Source organism: Lepus europaeus, chromosome 10, assembly GCF_033115175.1.
Source record: "Lepus europaeus isolate LE1 chromosome 10, mLepTim1.pri, whole genome shotgun sequence".
Classification (NCBI taxonomy): domain Eukaryota; kingdom Metazoa; phylum Chordata; class Mammalia; order Lagomorpha; family Leporidae; genus Lepus; species Lepus europaeus.
The window spans coordinates 27,265,155-27,284,533 of NC_084836.1; the positions used below are offsets into that span (position 1 = coordinate 27,265,155).

The following is a 19,379-nucleotide window of genomic DNA, read 5'->3' on the forward strand; positions in this document are numbered from 1 at the left end:
CGCTGCCTGCAGCATCGGCATCCCATATGGGTGCCGGTTTGAGTCCCAGCTGCTCCATTTATGATCCAGCTCTCTGCTATGGCCTGGGAAAGCAGCAGAAGATGGCCAAGTCCTTGGGCCCCTGCACCCTCATGGGAGACCCGGAAGAAGCTCCTGGCTCCTGGTTTCAGATAGGCATAGCTCTGGCCATTGCAGACAATTGGGGAGTGAACCAGTGGATGGAAGATCTCTCTCTCTCTCTGCCTCTCCTCTCTCTTTGTAACTGTGACTTCCAAATAAATTAAAAAAAAAAAAAAAAAGAGATGGATTTCAAACAAACAGATTATGAAAGGCTTTCTAAGTTTAATTAATTAAGGAACCCTAGGCCAGCGCCGTGGCTTAACTGGCTAATCCTCCGCCTTGTGGCGCCGGCACACCGGGTTCTAGTCCCGGTCGGGGCACCGGATTCTATCCCGGTTGCCCCTTTTCCAGGCCAGCTCTCTGCTATGGCCCCGGAGGGCAGTGGAGGATGGCCCAAGTGCTTGGGCCCTGCACCCGCATGGGAGACCAGGAGAAGCACCTGGCTCCTGGCTTTGGATCAGCAAGATGCGCCGTCCGCAGTGGCCATTGGAGGGTGAACCAACAGCAAAAAGGAAGACCTTTCTCTCTGTCTCTCTCTCTCACTATCCACTCTGCCTGTCAAAAATAAAAAAATTTAAAAAAAAATTAAGGAACCCCTTCCTTATTAGTGGTGTAGTACATTATTCCCTCCTAGTATAAGAGAGGATAAGAGAGAAATATAACGAAGAGGGTAAAAGCTTGAGCTCTGGCCTCTTATTCTGTCATTTACTACCTCTGTGACCTTGTGCATGTTATTTAACCCTTAGATGTCCTTTCTGAAAAATCAGAGTAAAATCTCAGAAAGGTTTGCTGAGGATGAACTGAAATAGTATAGAGTATATTTAGCTGTGCCTAGTACTCTAAAAATTTAATAAATGGTAGGTAACAATTATCATTTCTTTTAAGGCCTCAAATAAGAAAAAAATTATATAAATGCATTTTAAAGAGAAAATACTTCTTAGACATTTAAATGATTTTAAAAGATCATCTCTTTATATAAAGTAACATATTAATGTGTCTTTATAAATTGTTATATATCATGAGAGGGACTGAAAAACAGAATTAGAGCTGTGAAAGCTGTCAGAATCAAAATGGACTCACCTGTCAAACCCTAACAAATGAATAAAAAGGGAGGTTATGAAAGGAGGGAGTCTTGGGGGCTGGCGCTGTGGCACAGCAGTTTAACACCCTGGCCTGAAGCGCCAGTATCCCATATGGGCACCAGTTCGAGACCCGGCTGCTCCATTTCAATCCAGCTCTCTGCTATGGCCTGGGAAAGCAGTAGAAGAGGGCCCAAGTCCTTGGGCCCCTGCACCCACGTGAAAGACCCAGAAGAAGCTTCTAGCTCCTGGCTTCGGATCGGCACAGCTCCGGCCAATTGGGGAGTGAACCATCGGACAGAGGACCTCTCTCTCTCTCTCTCTCTCTCTCTCTCCCTCCCTCCCTCCCTCTCTGCCTCTCCTCTCTCTGTGTAACTCTGACTTTCAAATAAATAAAATAAATCTTTAAAAAAGAAAGAAAGAAAGGAGGGAGTCTCACACACACATGCCTATAGCAACAACCATCACAAGAGACTATGCTAGAAGCACAATCTTGCCCAAGGCCACTGCACCCTTACACAAAGAATTACACACAACACAAAGGCATTTGCACAACAACTGCCCATTCAACCTTAGACCAATGCCACTCATATTGTTGATCTTTGTAGCCAAGGATTATTGTTTCAAAACAATGTACATAACTTTCTTCCTCATTTTGCCTTTAAAAGCTTCCCTTTGGGACTGGCATTGTGGCATAGCAGGTTAAGTCACCACTTGTGATGCTGGCATCCAATATGAGCACAGCTATCCTACCTCCAACCAAGCAGCTGGTTAATGCACCTAGGAAAGCAACACTAGATGGCTTGAGTTCTTGGACCCCTGTACCCATGTGGGAGACCTGGATGGAGTTCCAGGCTCCTGGCTTCAGCCTGGGTCAGCCCTGGCCATTACAGCCTTTCGGGGAATGAACCAGGGAATGGAAGATCCCTGTGTCTCTCCCTCTCTCTAATTCGACCTTTAAGAAAACAACAACAACGAAAACGCTCCTCCTTGCCTCAGCCTCCCTGAATACACTTATAGTTTACTATAGCACAAGCATTCTCACTGCACTGCTCTGTTATTCTCAGATAAGCTTTTATCTTTGAGGTCTCTCTCTCTGTGTTACTATTTAGGTTGACAGACCCTATAAAACAACACTTTTCTCTCTTTCAGATTATACATGTTACTAAAGAGAAACTTCTTGAAAATATTTCACAGTTTTTTTTTTTTTTTAAGATTTATTTATTTATCTGAAAGTCAGAGTTACAGAGAGAATGAGGAACAGAGATTTTCCATCCACTGGTTCACTTCCCAAATGGCTGCAATGGTCAGGGCTGGGTCAGGCCTAAACCAGAAGCCAGGAGCTTCATCCGGGTCCCCAACGTGGATGCAGAGGCCCAAAGACTTGGGCCACCTTCCATAGCTTTCCAGGCAAATTATCAGGGAGTTGGGTGAGAAGTGGAGCAGCCAAGACTTGAACTGGCACCCATATGAGATGCTGGTGCTGCAGATAGCAACTTAATCCACTATACCATAGCAGTGGCCCAAGATGAAATGTTTTCAATATTATCAAATGGGGCCAGCACTGTGGTGTAGCGGGTAAAGCTGCTACCTGCAGTGCCTGCATCACATATGGGTGCTGGTTCGAGAGCCGGCTGCTCCACTTCCAATGCAGCTCTCTCCTATAGCCTGGGAAAGCAGTAGAAGATGGCCCAAGTCCTTGAGCCCCTGCACCGGCATGGGAAACTCGGGAGAAGTTCCTGGCTCCTGGCTTCGGATTGGCTCAGCTCCAGCCATCGTGGCCATCTGGGGAGTGAACCAGGCTTGGACGACCTCTGTCTCTGCCTCTTTGTAACTCTGCCTTTCAAATAAATAAATAAATCTTTAAAAATAAATAAATAAAATTATCAGAAAATTATTTTATTTTTTAAATATTTTTTATTTTTATTTATTTGACAGGTAGAGTTACAGACAGTGAGAGAGAAAGAGACAGAAAGAAAGGTCTTCTATCTAATGGTTCACCCCCAAAATGGTCACAACGGCCAGAGCTATGCCAATTCAAAGCCAGGAGCCAAGTGCCTCCTCCTGGTCTCCTATACAGGCCACTTGGGCCATCCTCCACTGTCCTCCTGGGCCACAGCAAGAACTGGACTGGAAGAGGAGCAACCGGAACTAGAACCTGGTGCCCATATGGGATGCCGGCACCGCAGGCGGAGGATTAACCTAGTGTACCATGGCACTGGCGCCCAGAAAGTTATTTTCAACTGTTAATTATTGTTCATTACCTCTCTTCCTATTCCTGACCAGGTTTAGTTCTATTATATCACAAATTCTCTTTGCTTTGCATGATTAAATAACTTTTTTTCCAGATACATAGATAAAAAGACACTGGGATTGGGGCCGGTACTGTGGCATAGTGGGTAAGGCCGCCACCTGCAGTGCCGGCATCCCATATGGATGCCAGTTCGAGTCCTGGCTGCTCCACTTCCAATCCAGCTCTCTGCCATGGCCTGGGAAAGTAGTACAAGATAGTCCAAGTCCTTGGGCTCCTGTACCCCGCCATGGGAGACCCGGAGGAAGCTCCTGGCTCCTGGCTCTATATCGGCGCAGCTCTGCTTATTGCAGCCAACTGGGGAGAGAACCAGTGGATGGAAGACCTCTCTCTTTCTCTCTGCCTCTCCTTCTCTCTGTGTGTAACTCTGACTTTCAAATAAATAAGTAAATCTTAAAAAAAAAAAAAAAAAGACAATAGGATTAACAGATTTTTCAAAGTCTATACCAAGAGCCTCTGGCAGACTCAGAATGGATTTTTATGTAGTGTTTGATCTCTTTGGGCAAACATCCAAGAAAAATTAAGCAAAAATTTAAAAAAAAATACTGAATGCCAAAATTCAGAAATGTCATCCTTCATTTCTCTTATTTTTCCTAAGAATTCTCAAAATTTGAGTTTTAAAATTTTCCACTATACATACTACTAAAAAGAAGTATTTTTATATCCTTACCTTCTTTTCCCATATCATTATTTTTTCATCCCCAGTATAATAACCTTATTTTCCTCAACTAGAAATTCCAAAATCTAGAATAACATTTTTAGAATATTAGTACTTTAGGAGCCGGCGTTATGGTGTAGCAGGTAAAGCCGCTGCCTGCAGTGCTGGCATCCCATATGGGTGCCGGTTCGAGACCCCGCTGCTCCACTTCTGATCCAGCTCTCTGCTATGGCCTGGAAAAGCAATAGAAGATGGCCCAAGTCCTTGGGCCCCTGCACCCGCGTGGGAGACCCTGATGAAGCTCCTGGCTCCTGGCTTCAGATCCGCGAAGCTCCAGTAGTTGTGGCCAACTGGGGAGTGAACCAATGGATGGAAGACCTCTCTCTCTCTCTCTCTCTCTCTGCCTCTCCTTCTCTCTCTGTGTAACTCTGACTTTCAAAGTAAATAAATAAATAAATCTTTAAATATATATATAAAAACAGGGGCCAGCACTGTGGTACAACAGGTTAAGCTGCCACTTTCAATGCTAACATCCCATATTGGAGTGCCCGTTAAAGTTCTGGCTGCTCTCCTTCTGATGCAGCTTCCTGCTGATGCACCTGGGAAGGCAGCAGATGACGGCCCAAGTACTTGGGCCCCTGCCACCCATGTGGGAGACCAGAATGAAGTTCCTGGCTCCTGGCTTTGGCCTGGTTCAGACCTGGCTATTGCAGCCATTTGGGGAATCAAACAGCAGGTGGAAGTTCTCTCTTTCTCTATTGCTCTCACTCTATCTTTCTAATAAATAAATAAATCTTTAAAATAAAAAACCTTAAAATTCAGACAATTTTTCTCTATGGATGAACATTCAGTATAAACATTTAGAATGAATATTTCTAAGGCAAATTAAAACTGTAAGAGATTTTTTTTTATACATACTTTTGTATGTTCGTATGGAATGTCCACAGAAGGGTGATAGCATACTATTGTCCTGCCATCCGATGTCAAAGCAAGCTCCACTTTGCTAAAAAAGAATGTGTTAAAATTATAGTGTATTCAAGGCAGAATGATTATTTGTTGAGCTGTAGTTAATTAATCACAAATTGCTGAAGAACAGTGCTACGTGACTAGATTGGCAAATCTGGTGCCCATAACTTAGGAGGCAACTCAAGACCAGCCTTCAGAATATCTCAGCATAACTACCTCAACGAAGTATACTGTATAGTCGAACTCCTAGTAATTAACTCTAAAGTATATTCAGGCTAACACAGGATAAGGCATTAGATTGTTGCACCATGATTTTAAGACTGAATACCATAACATGCCTTCACTGGTCATTTAACCTCTCCAATGATTTTTGGTAAAAGATGGAGTTTTAGATAATATAAAACACAGAATTCAACCTTTTCAGATTCAGAAACTGTTACCTAGTCAATTTCATCACTATCTTTTTATCTCACTACCCACTAAATGTACAATAAAGTTGGAGTCAAAAAAGAATATATTTTTCCTATAATTTTTAATAAAAACCAGGCAATCTAAGAAAATATCCTGAAATTTCTATAAATCAGAGTCTTCAGTAGAGAAAAAAAGACAATGTTTTATGTAATTATTCCTGGTTCTTAGCATAATGACTAGAATTGAATAAACAGTAAATAAATGATGGTTGAATTAAATATTTGTAATTTAGGATTATTCAACATCAAACAAAAGATAAAATAAATAACTATTTAAGCTAATAGACACGAACTCAAAGAGAAAACCATAAAAACTTATTAACATTTTCAAAAAGCTAACACATTCTTCAGGAAGAAAAGACAGCATTTCTAACAGCATGTCTGTCTTACAACAAACTAAGTATTCACTGAAACACAATGATAATGATTTTTTACTTAAAATATTTGTAAGCCCAAATGCTGGATAAATAAGATCATTGAAATAATTTTTCAAAGCAAAATTACAGAAAGAATAATCAGAAAAGCAGGAAGAAAATAAAATTAAATCACTTCAAATACAGCTAAGATGTCATTTGTTCAATTGAATCTTAATACATACCAATTATAGTCATCTGGAAGAGGAGAATATGTAGATTTATGGCAAACACAATATAAAGCTCCATCTGCAAAAACCCCAAACAGTGAAATACACTGAGTTAATTTGAGCACATGTTCTCACATAAATGTAAAGGTGTTTTCACTCATTCATCTAACACTACCTGTTTACTGTGAAACAGGCCTGTATGGGGTCTAGGGACCAGTAAGTCTCTGTCCCTGCCCTCAAAAAAGTACAGCCTACATAGGAGAGAGGCACAGAAGAAACAACTCGAGGAGCAGTGTTTGGCACAGCAGTCAAGATTCACTTCAAACATCTACATCTGACATCAGAATGCCTGGCTTCAAGTCCCAGTTCTGCTTGCAACTCCAGCTTCACACTAAGCACAGCCTGGGAGGCAGCAGGTGGTAGCTCAAGTACTTGGGTCCCTGTCTTCCATGGGAGATCTGGATTGAATTCCAGGATCCTGGTTTCAGCCTGACCCAGCCCTGGCCGTTGCAGGTATTTAGGGAGTGAACCAGTGAATGGACAATCTGTCTGTGCCTGTGCTACATCTCTCTTTTTGTCTTTCAAATAAAAATGAATTTTTAAAAAAGGAACAATTCCAGTATAGAGGATAGGTGTTCTTGGCTTGCATAGCCACTGGAAGAGAGAAAAGGGGAGATGAATAGGCCACCAAATACAAGGGTATAGGTTTGAGAAAATCCTTCCAGAGGAAGTGATGCCTAAAGCACTTGGCAAATGGGGAGACAAGTAGGAGTTGATAAGGAGTGAGGACAACATTGCTTGCAGAGGGAATAACAGGTCCAAGGACCACAAGTTAGAAAGGAAACTAAGTATTTGAGTATTTCAGTCCTTCCAAGAAAGAACATGAAGTATTTGCATATTCCAAGGTACATAGTCTATAAAAGGGGGGTGTTAGGTGATGAAATACCAAGAAATTTATTCAAGATGAACTTTTCCTAATCATCATGCTCACATTTCAGACCATATTTTCCTTCTTCAGAACACCTGCAAATTCAAGAGCCATAATTACTTTCTGAAAAGTTTGTGAAAGGTTCGCCTATGTTCAGAGAAAGAGTATTAAAAAAAGTAAAAGCAACTCAGTACAGTTAAAAGAAAATTATGAATATACCTGGACTAAATCCAAGGATCAGCCTCTCTCAATAGAGCCTCTTGCTCCTGCTACATACCACTATAACATATCCTGTCTTTCCCATCTCCTCGCCTTTACCATGTCTCCCACTGTGTTCAAACACCACTCATCTTTCAAAGTCAAATGAAATGCTACTCTTCCATGAAACCTTTTTTACCCTCTCTCCCGCAACCTCCATCACAGGAGAAAGAACCGTGTGACCTGACCACAGTCAGTGTCATGACATTCTATCCCTTCTTTATTGTCCTTTGCTTTTCTGCAGTTATTTATGTGGGTCCATGCTTCCATCCTTGAATATACTTCCTTTCTCCCCCAAAACTGCATATACTTACAGGCCCAAATACAGATTCTTAACCCAAAGCATAAAAAAAGTCACTATTTTCTTGCAAAAGACTGTTCAGGAAAACGTTAGCCGCAAAATTCTACTGCTGTAAGATAATACAAAAAGCTCAAAGTTTACCCTTACCTCTCAAAAGATTTACTAATTCTCAATTATCTGTGCCAATACAGAGGACTGCTCAATAAGACAAAGCATTTAGATTAAAGTAAAAAATCATTTTTACATATTTTATTTTGTTGCTTGACATTTCTGGGGATCTTCCTAATTATACATGAATTAGATTAATAGTAAAATAAGTTCCATTGATTAGATTAATATTAACAGAAGTTTCTGTTCTCTAAATATAAACTAGCAGGTGATAAATATGTTAACTGAAAGGAATGGGTAGCAGAGGCAGGACAGAATTAAGTGCTCTTAAACAGGCAAGAAAGAAAACTGAATACTTCAGTATTTAGTTCAACAAGAAACTCAATAAAATTTTTACTCTGCCGGTGCCGCGGCTCAATAGGCTAATCCTCCGCCTTGTGGCACCGGCACACCAGGTTCTAGTCCTGGTCGGGGCACTGGATTCTGTCCCGGCTGCCCCTCTTCCAGGCCAGCTCTCTGCTGTGGCCAGGGAGTGCAGTGGAGGATGGCCTAAATCCTTGGGCCCTGCACCCCATGGGAGACCAGGAGAAGCACCTGGCTCCTGCCTTCGGATCAGCACAGTGCGCCGGCAGCAGCACGCCGGCCGCGGCGGCCATTGGAGGGTGAACCAACGGCAAAGGAAGACCTTTCTCTCTCTCTCTCTCTCTCTCACTGTCCACTCTGCCTGTCCAAAAAAAAAAAAAAAAAAAAAAAAACCTGTTAAAAGAAAAAAAAAAATTTTTACTCTGTGTTTTACATGGTCATTTGTGCCCTTATGACACATTTATCACATTCTACTTCATATTCCAGGTTCTTTTGTTTCCGTAGATGTCTGTTTCACCTACAAGTCTAAGTAAGTTCCTTTAGACCAGTAACTATACCTTGTTAATGACTGTGCCTCCTACATTGCCTAATCATAAAAACAGATTGTTAAACTGCCTATAATTAATTTTTGCAAAATTAAAACTTGAAGGGCTGCCGCTGTGGCACAGTGGGTAAAGCTGTTGCCTGCAGTGCCAGCATCCCACATGGGCACTGGTTTGAGTCCCGGTGTTCCACTTCCAATCCAGCTCTCTGCTATGGCCTAGGAAAGCAGTAAAAGATGGCCCAAGTGCTTGGGCCCCTACACCTGCATAGGAGATCCAAAAGAAGTTCCAGGTTCCTGACTTTGGGCTGGCCCAGCTCTGGCCATTGAGGCCATTTAGGGAGTGAACCAGCAGAACCCCCACTCTCGCTCTCCTTCTGCCTCTCTGTAACTCTGCCTTTCAAATAAATAAATAAATCTAAAAATATTAATACTTGAAGAACTCATTATCTGACGTTTTACCAAAATAAAACATTTTAGATTTGGGATGTATTAGAGGCTCTAAATATATAATCAGGACCAAAACCAAAGTTATCAATCAACTTACACCAATTCAATGTGCTAGAGTTTCAATGATAGTCAAGCCCTCAGTTATTTATAGGCTATTTTTATATGTGTGTGTGTGTGTGTGTATTATCTGTGTTTCAGCAAAAGCTGAAATGCTGAATATTTTAAGTTACTATATTATATTAAAGACTATAGAACAGAACATGTACTGGATTAAGAAAGGTGGGGGTGGCCAGTGCTGTGGTGCAGTGAGTTAAAGCCCTGGCCTGGAGCACTGGCATCCCATATGGGTGTTGGTTCTGGTCCCGGCTGCTCCACTTCAATCCAGCTCTCTGCTATGACCTGGGAAAGCAGTGGAGAATGGCCCAAATCCTTGGGTCTTTGAACCCACATGGGAGACCTGGAAGAAGCTCCTGGCTTCAGATTGGCTCAGCTCCAGCTGTTGTGGCCATTTGCAGGGTGAACCAGTGGATGAAAGACTTCTCTCGTCTCTACCTCTCTCTGCAACTCTGTCAAGGAAGGAAGGGAAGGAGGGAGGGAGGGAGGGAGGCAGGTGGGAGGTTTATTCACAGCTGTCATTTACCAAATATGTGGCCTTGGGCAACTTCATAGGAGCCGGTGCACTCAAGTTTCTTTACTTTCATAAAGAAGGCAACACTACAAGCTGCCAAATTCAAAGCTGTTGTGAAGACTAAGTGGTTTAATGTTTTTAAAAACTGTACAATGTTCTACATTCCTATCTTGACTATATTTTGGGGACAGTTTTAAATATTCCTTCTAGAATACAGGGAAGTCTCTCTATCTTTGCTCACTGAATTTTCTTCCTAATCATGGTTGTGCTTTGCCTCCAATCTTAATCTCCTTCGCTTTCTTATGAAACATCAATAAATACAGTAATAATGCTTCACCATCAATAATAATAAGAGGAACTATACAGAACATGGGGCTTTAGGACCTTAGAAGTCAAGCAGTAACTGACTTTTAGGAGAATGAAAATGGAATAATTCTCTGGAGTAATCTAAATTTATTCTTAGGTAGACAGTAACTTAGATAACTCCAATTCATTCGTACAGGTTCAACATTTACTACCCATCACATGACAGGCAGGAGGGAACAAAAATAAATTACACATAGTACAAATTTAATGAGAGGTCTAGTGGGGGAAAAGATACAAATAATTCTCAAGGGGCAGATTAACTGGTTTTCATATTATTAACTTGTGTGAGGATTAACTGCTGTTTTTAGGCATAGACTACATAAAAACTACTGAGATCTGACTTCTCATCAGCATTAAATTAATTTTAACTTGGTTTTACTTAAAATATAATGTAATATTAAGCTCAAAGCCCTAATGAACAGGGCAGTGGGGTAAGCAAAGGGGCAGGAATGGAACATTTCCTGTAAGAGTAGGATTTAGCAAGAACAGATGTTGGGCCTAGCACTTAAAACACCAATTAAGATTCCCCCATCCTGGGAACAGCTTTGTGGTATAGTGGGTAAAGCTGCTGCTGTGATGTCAGCATGTCATATGGGTGTCAGTTCAAGTCCAGACTGCTCCACTTCTGATCCAGCTCCCTACTAATTGCCTGGGTAAAGCAGTAGATGGCCCAAGTGCTTGGGCCCCCGCTACCCACATGGGAGACCTGGAAGAACCGCCTGTCTCCTGGCTTCAGCCTGGCCCAGCCCCAGATGTTGTGGCTATCTTGGAGCAAAACAGTAGATAGAAGATCACACTCTCTCCCCCTCTCTCTCTCCCTTGCTCTCTGTAACTCTATTTTCCAAATAAATAAATAAATCTTTTTAAAAATCATGAGGATACCACTGTGGCATAGCAGGTAAAGCTGCCGCCTGCAGTGCTGGCATCCCATATGGGCACTGGTTCAAATCCAGGCTGCTCTACTTCTGATCCTGCTCTCTGCTATGGCCTGGGAAAGCATTAGAAGATGGCCCAAGTCCTTGGGCCCCTGAACCCGTGTGGGAGACCTGGAAGAAGCTCCTGGCTCTTGGCTTTGGATCGGCACAGCTCTGGCCGTTGCGCCCAGCTGGGAGTGAACCAGCGGCTGGAAGACCCCTCTCTCTCTCTCTCTCTGTGCTTCTGCCTTTCAGTAGCTCTGCCTTTCAAATAAATAAGTAGATCTTAAAAAAAAAAAAAAAGCCTGCATTCCATGTCAGGGTGTCTGGGTTCAACATCCAGCCCTAACTCCTGACTCCAGCTCCCTGGGAGGCAGTGGTGATGGCTCAAGCAGTTGGGTTCCACCAATACCAAAGACCCAGATTGAGTTCTTGGTTCCCAGCTTCATCGTAACCCAGATCCAACCGTTTGAGGCATTTGGGAACTGAACCATGCAAGTGCTCTTTCTCTTTCTCTGCCTCTCAATCAAATAAATAAAAAAATTTAAAATTATTTTTTAAAGAGTATGATTTAGGGGGCAGTGCTGTGGCACAGTGGGTGAAAGACCCAGCCTGCAGTGCCAGCATCCCAAATAGGCGCTGGTTCGAGTCCTGGCAGCTCCTTTTCCAATCCAGCTCTGTGCTATGGCCTGGGAAAGCAGTAGAAGATGGCCCAAGTCCCTGGGCCCCTGTACCTGCATGGGAGACCTGGAAGAAGCTCCTGGCTATGGATCAGCTGAGCTCTGGCCATTGTGGTCATTTGGGGAGTGAACTAAGGGAATGGAAGATCTCTCTCTCTCTCTCTCTCTGGCACTATCTCTCTGTCTTTCTTTCTTTTTTTTTTTTTTTTTAGGCAGAGTGGATAGTGAGAGAGAGAGAGACAGAGAGAAAGGTCTTCCTTTTTGCCGTTGGTTCACCCTCCAGTGGCCGCCGCAGCCAGCATACCGTGCTGATCCAAAGCCAGGAGCCAGGTGCTTCTCCTGGTCTCCCATGCGGGTGCAGGACCCAAGGACTTGGGCCATCCTCCACTGCCTTCCCGGGCCATAGCAGAGAGCTGGCCTGGAAGAGGGGCAACCGGGACAGAATCCGGCACCCTGACAGGGACTAGAACCTGGTGTGCCGGCGCCGCAAGGTGGAGGATTAGCCTGTTGAGCCACGGCGCCGGCCTGTCTTTCAAATAAATAAAATAAATCTTTTTTTTTTTTGTAAAAAAAAAAAGAGTATGATTTAACAAACTTCTGAATATTCTATTGAAAAAAGGTGTTTAGTGGGTAAAACATCTTTTCTTTGCTGAAGTGTTCTCAAATTATGTATTAATTTATATTTTAACCCTAGTCTTCAAACAACTCTCAACTCTTTCCCTCTTTTTTTTTAAGATTTATTTATCTATTTTGAAAGACAGTTACAGGGATAGAGGGGCAGACAAAGGAGAGAGAGAGAAAGGTCATCCATCTGCTGGTTCACTCTCCCAATGACCACAACGGCAGGGGCTGGGCCAGGCTAAAGCCAGCAGCCAGGAGCTTCATCTGGGTCTTCCACATGGATGGCAGGGGCCCAGGCATTTGGGCCATCCTCCATTGCTTTCTCAGTGGATTTCCCAGGTGCATTAGCAGGCAGTTGGATCAGGACTGGAACAGCTATGACTCAAACCAGCACCCACCTGGAATACCATTGCTGCAGGCTGTGGCTTAACACACTGTACCACAATGTCAGTCCAAAATTACTGTTTTTTTCAAATGGCTATGTTCTTGTGTTTCTGTGTGTGTAGGGAAGGACACAAAGTGAATACACTCAGATATTATCTTTGAATTATCTGGTCATCTTTGGAACATTGACTATGACTTTATACTTTGCTGGCAAATGGGGGCTGGTGGTATGGTGAAGTGCATTAATCCACTGGGACACTGGCATTTTATGGGAGCACCAGTTCAAGTCCTGGCTGCTCCACCTCTGATCCAGCTTTCTATAATGCACCAGGGAAAGGAGCAGAGATAGCCCAAATGCTTGGGGCCCTGCTACCCACGTAGGAGGCCCAGCCCAAATTCCAGGCTCCCGGCTTTCACCTGCTGCACCCACAGTTGTTGTGGCCATTTGGGGATCTTCCAGTGAATGGAAGATTTCTCTCTCTCCCACTCTCTCTCTAACACTGCCTTTAAAGTAAATACATAAATTTAAATAAATAAATAAATAGGGGCTGGAGTTGTGGTACAGCAGGTTAAGCTGACACAACAAGAGCATCCATGTGAGCACTGCCCAGCTGCTCCATTTCCAATCCAGCTCCTTGTTAATATGTGTGGGAAAGCAGCAGCATGAGCTAAGTAGCTGGACCCCTACCACTAATGTGAGAGACCAGAATGGAGTTCCAGGCTCCTGGCTTCAGCCTGGCCCAGTCCCAGCCACTGCAGCCATCTGGGGAGTGAACTAGTGGATAGAAAACCTCTTTCTCTCTCTGTCCCTCCTTCTCTCTCTTTACTCTGACTTGCAAATAAATAAATCTTAAAAAACAACTTTTTAAGCAATAATTAAAAAAAAAAACTTATTTACTTTGGATTGGAGATAAATGTTTCAAGATAGTTCTCTTTGATATCACCCATTTCATTACTGCTGCCGCCATGGTGTATCAAGACGTTGCTTATCAGCTGCGATGAAAAAAGATTCTTTGAAGAAAACTGCTTTCAAAATCTGCTTCTAAGCACATCAGTTTTGTCCCTGTTTAAAAGATAAAGAAAAATCAGCGCTACCTATGGTACACTAAAGTGACACAACATACAAGTATTAAACAATACAAGATAGAAATCACTACCTAGAGCTACAAATCACTTGAAGCAAAGCTTTTAAGCAACTCTGCATGGGGCCGATGGTGTGGCCCAGCAGGTTAAGCGGCTGCTTGCAACACTGCAGTTGATCCAGCTTCCTGCTAGTGCATCTCAGAAGGCAGCAGAAGATAGCCCAAGTACCTGAGGCTGTGGGAGTCACAGCGGAGTTTCTGGTTCCTGACTTCAGCCTGGCCCAGTCCTGGCTGCTGTGGCCATTTGGGGAATGGACCAGCAGAGGGAAGATCTCTCTCTCTTTCTCTCTCTGTCCCTCCCTCTAACTCTGAAGCTCTGCCTTTTTTTTTTTTTTTTTTTTAAGATTTATTTATGGCCGGTGCCATGGCTCAACAGGCTAATCCTCCGCCTAGCAGCACCGGCACACCGGGTTCTAGTCCCGGTCAGGGCGCCGGATTCTGTCCCGGTTGCCTCTCTTCCAGGCCAGCTCTCTGCTGTGGCCCGGGAAGGCAGTGGAGGATGGCCCAAGTGCTTGGGCCCTGCACTCGCATGGGAGACCAGGAGAAGCACCTGGCTCCTGCCTTCGGATCAGTGCGGTGTGCCGGCCCGGCAGCCATTGGAGAGTGAACCAACGGCAAAGGAAGACCTTTCTCTCTGTCTCTCTCTCTCTCACTGTCCACTCCGCCTGTCAAAAAAAAAAAAAAAAAAAAAAAAGATTTATTTATGCTGGCACCGTGGCTCACTTGGCTAATCCTCCACCAGCGGCACTGGCACCCCGGGGTTCTAGTCCCGGTTGGGGCGCCGGGTACTAGTCCTGGTTGCTCCTCTTCCAGTCCAGCTCTCTGCTGTGGCCCTGGAGGGCAGCAGAGGATGGCCCAAGTGCTTGGGTCCCTGCACCCGCACGGGAGACCAGGAGGAAGTACCTGGCTCCTGGCTTCGGATTGGCGTTGCACCAGCCGTAGCAGCCATTAGGGGAGTGAACCAATGGAAGGAAGACCTCTCTCTCTGTCTCTCTCTTACTGTCTAACCCTGCCTGGCAAAAAAAAAAAAGATTTATTTACTTATTTCAAAGGCAGATTTAAAAAGAGAGAGAAAAAGGAAGAGACAGAGAGAAAGACCTTCCATCTGCTGATTCATTCCCCAAATGGCCACAACAGCTAGGGCTGGCCAGACTGAAACCAGGAGCCAGGAAAACTTCTGGATCTGAGATGCTTGCATTGCAGGTGGCAGCTTAACCCGCTATGCTACAGTGCCAGCCTATTAATCTTAAGTTCACATTTTCAGTGATTTTTTTTTTTAACCATCTTTTTCTATTCTTTTTTTAAATTTTTTTTATTTTTATTTAATTTTTTTTTTTTGACAGGCAGAGTGGACAGTGAGAGAGAGAGACAGAGAGAAAGGTCTTCCTTTGCCATTGGTTCACCTCCCAATAGCCACTGCGGCTGGCATACCACACTGATCTGAAGCCAGGAGCCAGGTGATTCTCCTGGTCTCCCATGCGGGTGCAGGGCCCAAGCACTTGGGTCATCTTCCACTGCATTCCCAGGCCACAGCAGAGAGCTCGACTAGAAGAGGAGCAACTGGGACAGAATCCGGCACCCTGACAGGGACTAGAACCCGGTGTGCCGGCGCCACAGGTGGAGGATTAGCCTATTGAGCCGTGGCACCAGCCCATCTTTTTCTATTCCTTGTTCTGATTCCATTCATTGAAAATTAATTTTATGTGCATTAAACAGGATAATAAAAATTGGGACTTGTATTTTTTATGGTCTTTTTCTTTTCAGTCTACTAATTTAGTCTTATTATAGTTAGTATACATATTGGGACTCCAACTGGCACCCCTATGGTATGCCAGTGCCATAGGCAGCAGCTTAACTCTATGTCACAACGCTGGTCCCAGCTCTGCCTTCCAAATAAATAAATCTTAAAACAAATAAAACACAACTGTATTTCCACATAGCTTAGCTACAGGAAAAAAAAAACAAAACAGTATCAAAACGTATCATGAGAACTGCCAGAAGTTTGTCCACTACTTTTTCACAAGTGCAAACTTCTTACCATCCAATGCAGCTCTTTTCACTTCATGAATATTCAGTGAACACGAAATTACTCTTTGAAACAGTCACTCACACACAGAGGATCTGCTTTTATAATGCTCATGTACAACCTCCCAGGTGCCATACACAAGATCTTATTACATCAATTATAGTAGTATTGTGTTTCTGATTAAATGAAGTATCTTAGAAAAGGCCTATCCATAGCCTATTAAATGCTTATTTAGGGGGCTGGCACTGTAGCATACTAGATTAAGTCTCCACCTGTGGCGCTGGCGTCCCATATGTGCACAGGTTCTAGTCTTGGTTGCTCCTCTTCTGATCCAGCTCCCTGCTAATGCACCTGGGAAAGCAGTAGAAGATGACCGAAGTCCTTGGGCCCCTGCACCCACATCAGAGACTCAGACAAAGCTCCTGGCTGATGGTTTCAGATAGGCCCAGCACCGGCCATTGTGGCCATTTAGGGAGTGAACCAGCAGATGGAAAATTCTCTCTCCGTAATTCTACCTCTCAAATAAATAAAATCTTTTTAAAAAATAGTTATTTAGGAGGATGTAGGAAGGGACTTCAAAAAGCTTGTGAGAAAATGCAATTAAATGATGATGCACATTTTTCATGAACTTTTTAAAGACTTCATTAAAGTCCCAGATAAAATTTCACCATTTATAAGAGGGCTCATCAAAAAGTTCATGGAAAAACTGAATCAAATGACAAGTTTATTTTCATGAATAATATGTTTGGAAAGCCATGTATTTTTCTTTTCTTTTTTTTGACAGGCAGAGTGGACAGTGAGAGAGAGAGACAGAGAGAAAGGTCTTCCTTTTTCCGTTGGTTCACCCCTCAATGTGCGGCTGGTGTCCTGCGGCTGGCGCACCGCGCTGATCCGAAGGCAGGAGCCAGGTACTTCTCCTGGTCTCCCATGAGGGTTCAGGGCCCAAGGACTTGGGCCATCCTCCACTGCACTCCCAGGCCACAGCATAGAGCTGGACAGGAAGAGGAGTGACTGGGACAGAATCCGGCACCCCAATTGGGACTAGAACTCAGGGTGCCGGCGCCACAAGCCTTCGGATCAGCGTGGTGCGCTGGGCACAGTGCACCGGCCGTGCTGGCCATTGAAGGGTGAACCAACGGCAAAGGAAGACCTTTCTCTCTGTCTCTCTCTCTCTCACTGTCCACTCTGCCTGTCCAAAAAAAAAAAAAAATTGCATTTTGCAAGAACTTTTATGTATAAGGTTTTTAACTATCCAAAGCTGAAAGCACATTGTTTGACCTCTCTGGACCTTTGTGCAAAATCTGTAAGCTAATCTATAAAATGGAGATGCCCATTTCACCGACTTGTAGAAGTCAGAGTACACAATTAGATGTAAATGGGTTGTAAACTGGAAAAAGCACATCGTGAATGCAGGGTTGATGGGGCTGAGGCGCTGCTCGTACAGGAAATCAGCCCAGCCCGCACAGTTTTACTGTCATATGAATCATGTGAGGCATCTACTTTGATTCATTAACAAATTAAAGTACAAAATGTAAATGACTTGCTTCTAAGGGCTCTGGTGTCAGTCACAAACTAGGAAACTTTGAGCAAATCGTTAACTAAATGACTCTCAGTATCATAAAGGCATAATGGGGGAAAGAACCACAATATCCAAGGGCTGTTGTGCCTAAGTGCTGAGTCCTTGTCTTTAACTGGTCTCCATGGCTATCAGAGCGCTTCCTCCACAGTGATGAAACAATTAAGAAACAAGTCCTCCTAACTTTTAGACTACACAGGGCAGCCTGATTCCTTGCAGCGGCAGCGCATTAGCCCCGCCAACCCTGCGTTCACAGGGCGCTTCTTCCAGTTAACAACTCCCTTTCATATAATTATGTACTCTGACTTTCACTAGTCTATGAAATTGGCATCTTCATTTTATAGATTACGAACAAAGGCTCGGAGAGGTCAAACGATTTCCTTGGCCACTCTTCCTCTGCTCTAATAGGTGGCACGAGTGAGACGCAAACCCATGACCAGGAGCGCAAGAGACGAACGTTTTGGCCAATACCACGTCCCCTCGACCCGCGCCCAGAGGAAAGCTTCTTCACTCCAAGAAGACAAATTCCACGGGAAAATTCCTTGCCTCGGGATTCACCTCGAAGGAGAAGGCAGAGGGCCCGGAAGGCCCGAGGTCTGAGGAACTGACTATAAAAGCACCGGGATTAGCACCCAGGAACAGATTCCGAAGACTGACCTGGAGGGGTCCCGGCAGCTACAAGATGTAGCCGGGCCCTAGATGAGGGGGAAACACGAGGCCACACCCCGGCCCTTCCGCAGGACAGACAGAGCCTGTCCTGCAAGGAAGGACATGCAGGAGACCTTGACCCCTGATCATAAACCAGTTCACTGCTCCACTGTAAGAGAACAGCTATACTGACAGCTACTCACCGCTAGCACGCCATCTTGTCCTAATCCGGGTCCTACGAGACACCGTCCTGCGCGTCCTTCCGGCCAGCGACGCACTCTGGGAAATGTAGTCTCGGCGGGAAAGCGGCCCGAAGGCAGGGGGAGGAGCATCTGCAGGCTGGCTGCCGCTCTTAAGTAGCCTTAGCTTGGACAAGACGTCACCGTATGACCCGGAAAAACAAAACCGCTGCCCCAAGCACACATTCCTGAAAAGTCACAGTATTATCTGTTTTTTAAATGTATATAACATTCAGAGAAATGCTAAGTGACTCCCAGGTGGTTGAAGTAATGTTTCCCAGGGAAAGAGGCGTTTCACAGAAGCGCTGAATGTGGCGGTTTAGGGTTTGGAAGTTTGAAACGGGGACCTGGAGAGGCTCTTCAAGCCCAGCCCCCAGCGCTAGGGTCTCAGAATGGTGTTTTTCATGAGAGGAAGAGAATGTGCAGAATACTAGATCTTGCCTGCTCTCTTAGGAGAGAGAAAAAGTTGCCGCACAAACACACACACACAACCTTGCACTTTTCTGTTCGCAATGACGGCAATCATCTTCTCTCATGTCTTTTCGTAACCATCTTGCTTCATTGTATACAGATCTCGCACAAAAATCACCTCGGTGAGGACCACATCATTGAACTGTAACTCATCCTATCCTTTGCGTCTCCTTCTATCCTATGTTTGCTTGTTTAATGCCTGTCTCACGCTGGAATGTAAATTCCTTGAAGGCGGTCTTGTTCTAGGTGGTGTTTAAACCCAACCTCTAGAACTGCGCTCGGCTTCCTTGTAGGTCTCCAGTAATCTATTGAATGAACGAAACAATTAGTGCAGGAAGTGTTCAAGATCGTAGATGATCTACTGTTAAAGCAGCTGTTTAATCTGGGAATTCCCTTCTGCCATGATTTTCAAAATTGTGTGCTTTTATACCATTTTTCTGAGAAAGGATCCATTGCATTTACCATGTGTTCAAGGGAGCTGATAAATCCCTCAGAGAGGCAGGATCCATAGTCCTAAAGTGATTAATATTGAAAGTGAGGGGTCAGTG

The 19,379-nt window shown here is 44.1% G+C and overlaps 1 protein-coding gene across 3 annotated transcripts in view; it reads right to left on the reverse strand.

Moving 5' to 3' along the window:
* The window catches only part of MRPL42 (mitochondrial ribosomal protein L42), a 40,621-nt gene extending 22,218 nt beyond the window's left edge, over positions 1-18,403 (reverse strand). For 2 of the 3 annotated variants that reach the window (XM_062203130.1, XM_062203128.1), the window contains exons 1-4: positions 18,325-18,403; positions 13,628-13,792; positions 6,203-6,266; positions 5,087-5,171 (exon numbers count right to left, since the gene is read on the reverse strand). In XM_062203130.1, coding sequence (XP_062059114.1) covers positions 5,087-5,171; positions 6,203-6,266; positions 13,628-13,697 — 219 coding nt within the window. In that variant the 5' untranslated portion in view covers positions 13,698-13,792; positions 18,325-18,403. Of the gene's footprint in view, positions 1-5,086; positions 5,172-6,202; positions 6,267-13,627; positions 13,793-16,169; positions 16,192-18,324 lie in introns of those variants that run through there. The other variant, XM_062203129.1, reaches the window with a different exon arrangement.
* Positions 18,404-19,379: the final 976 nt, after the last annotated feature.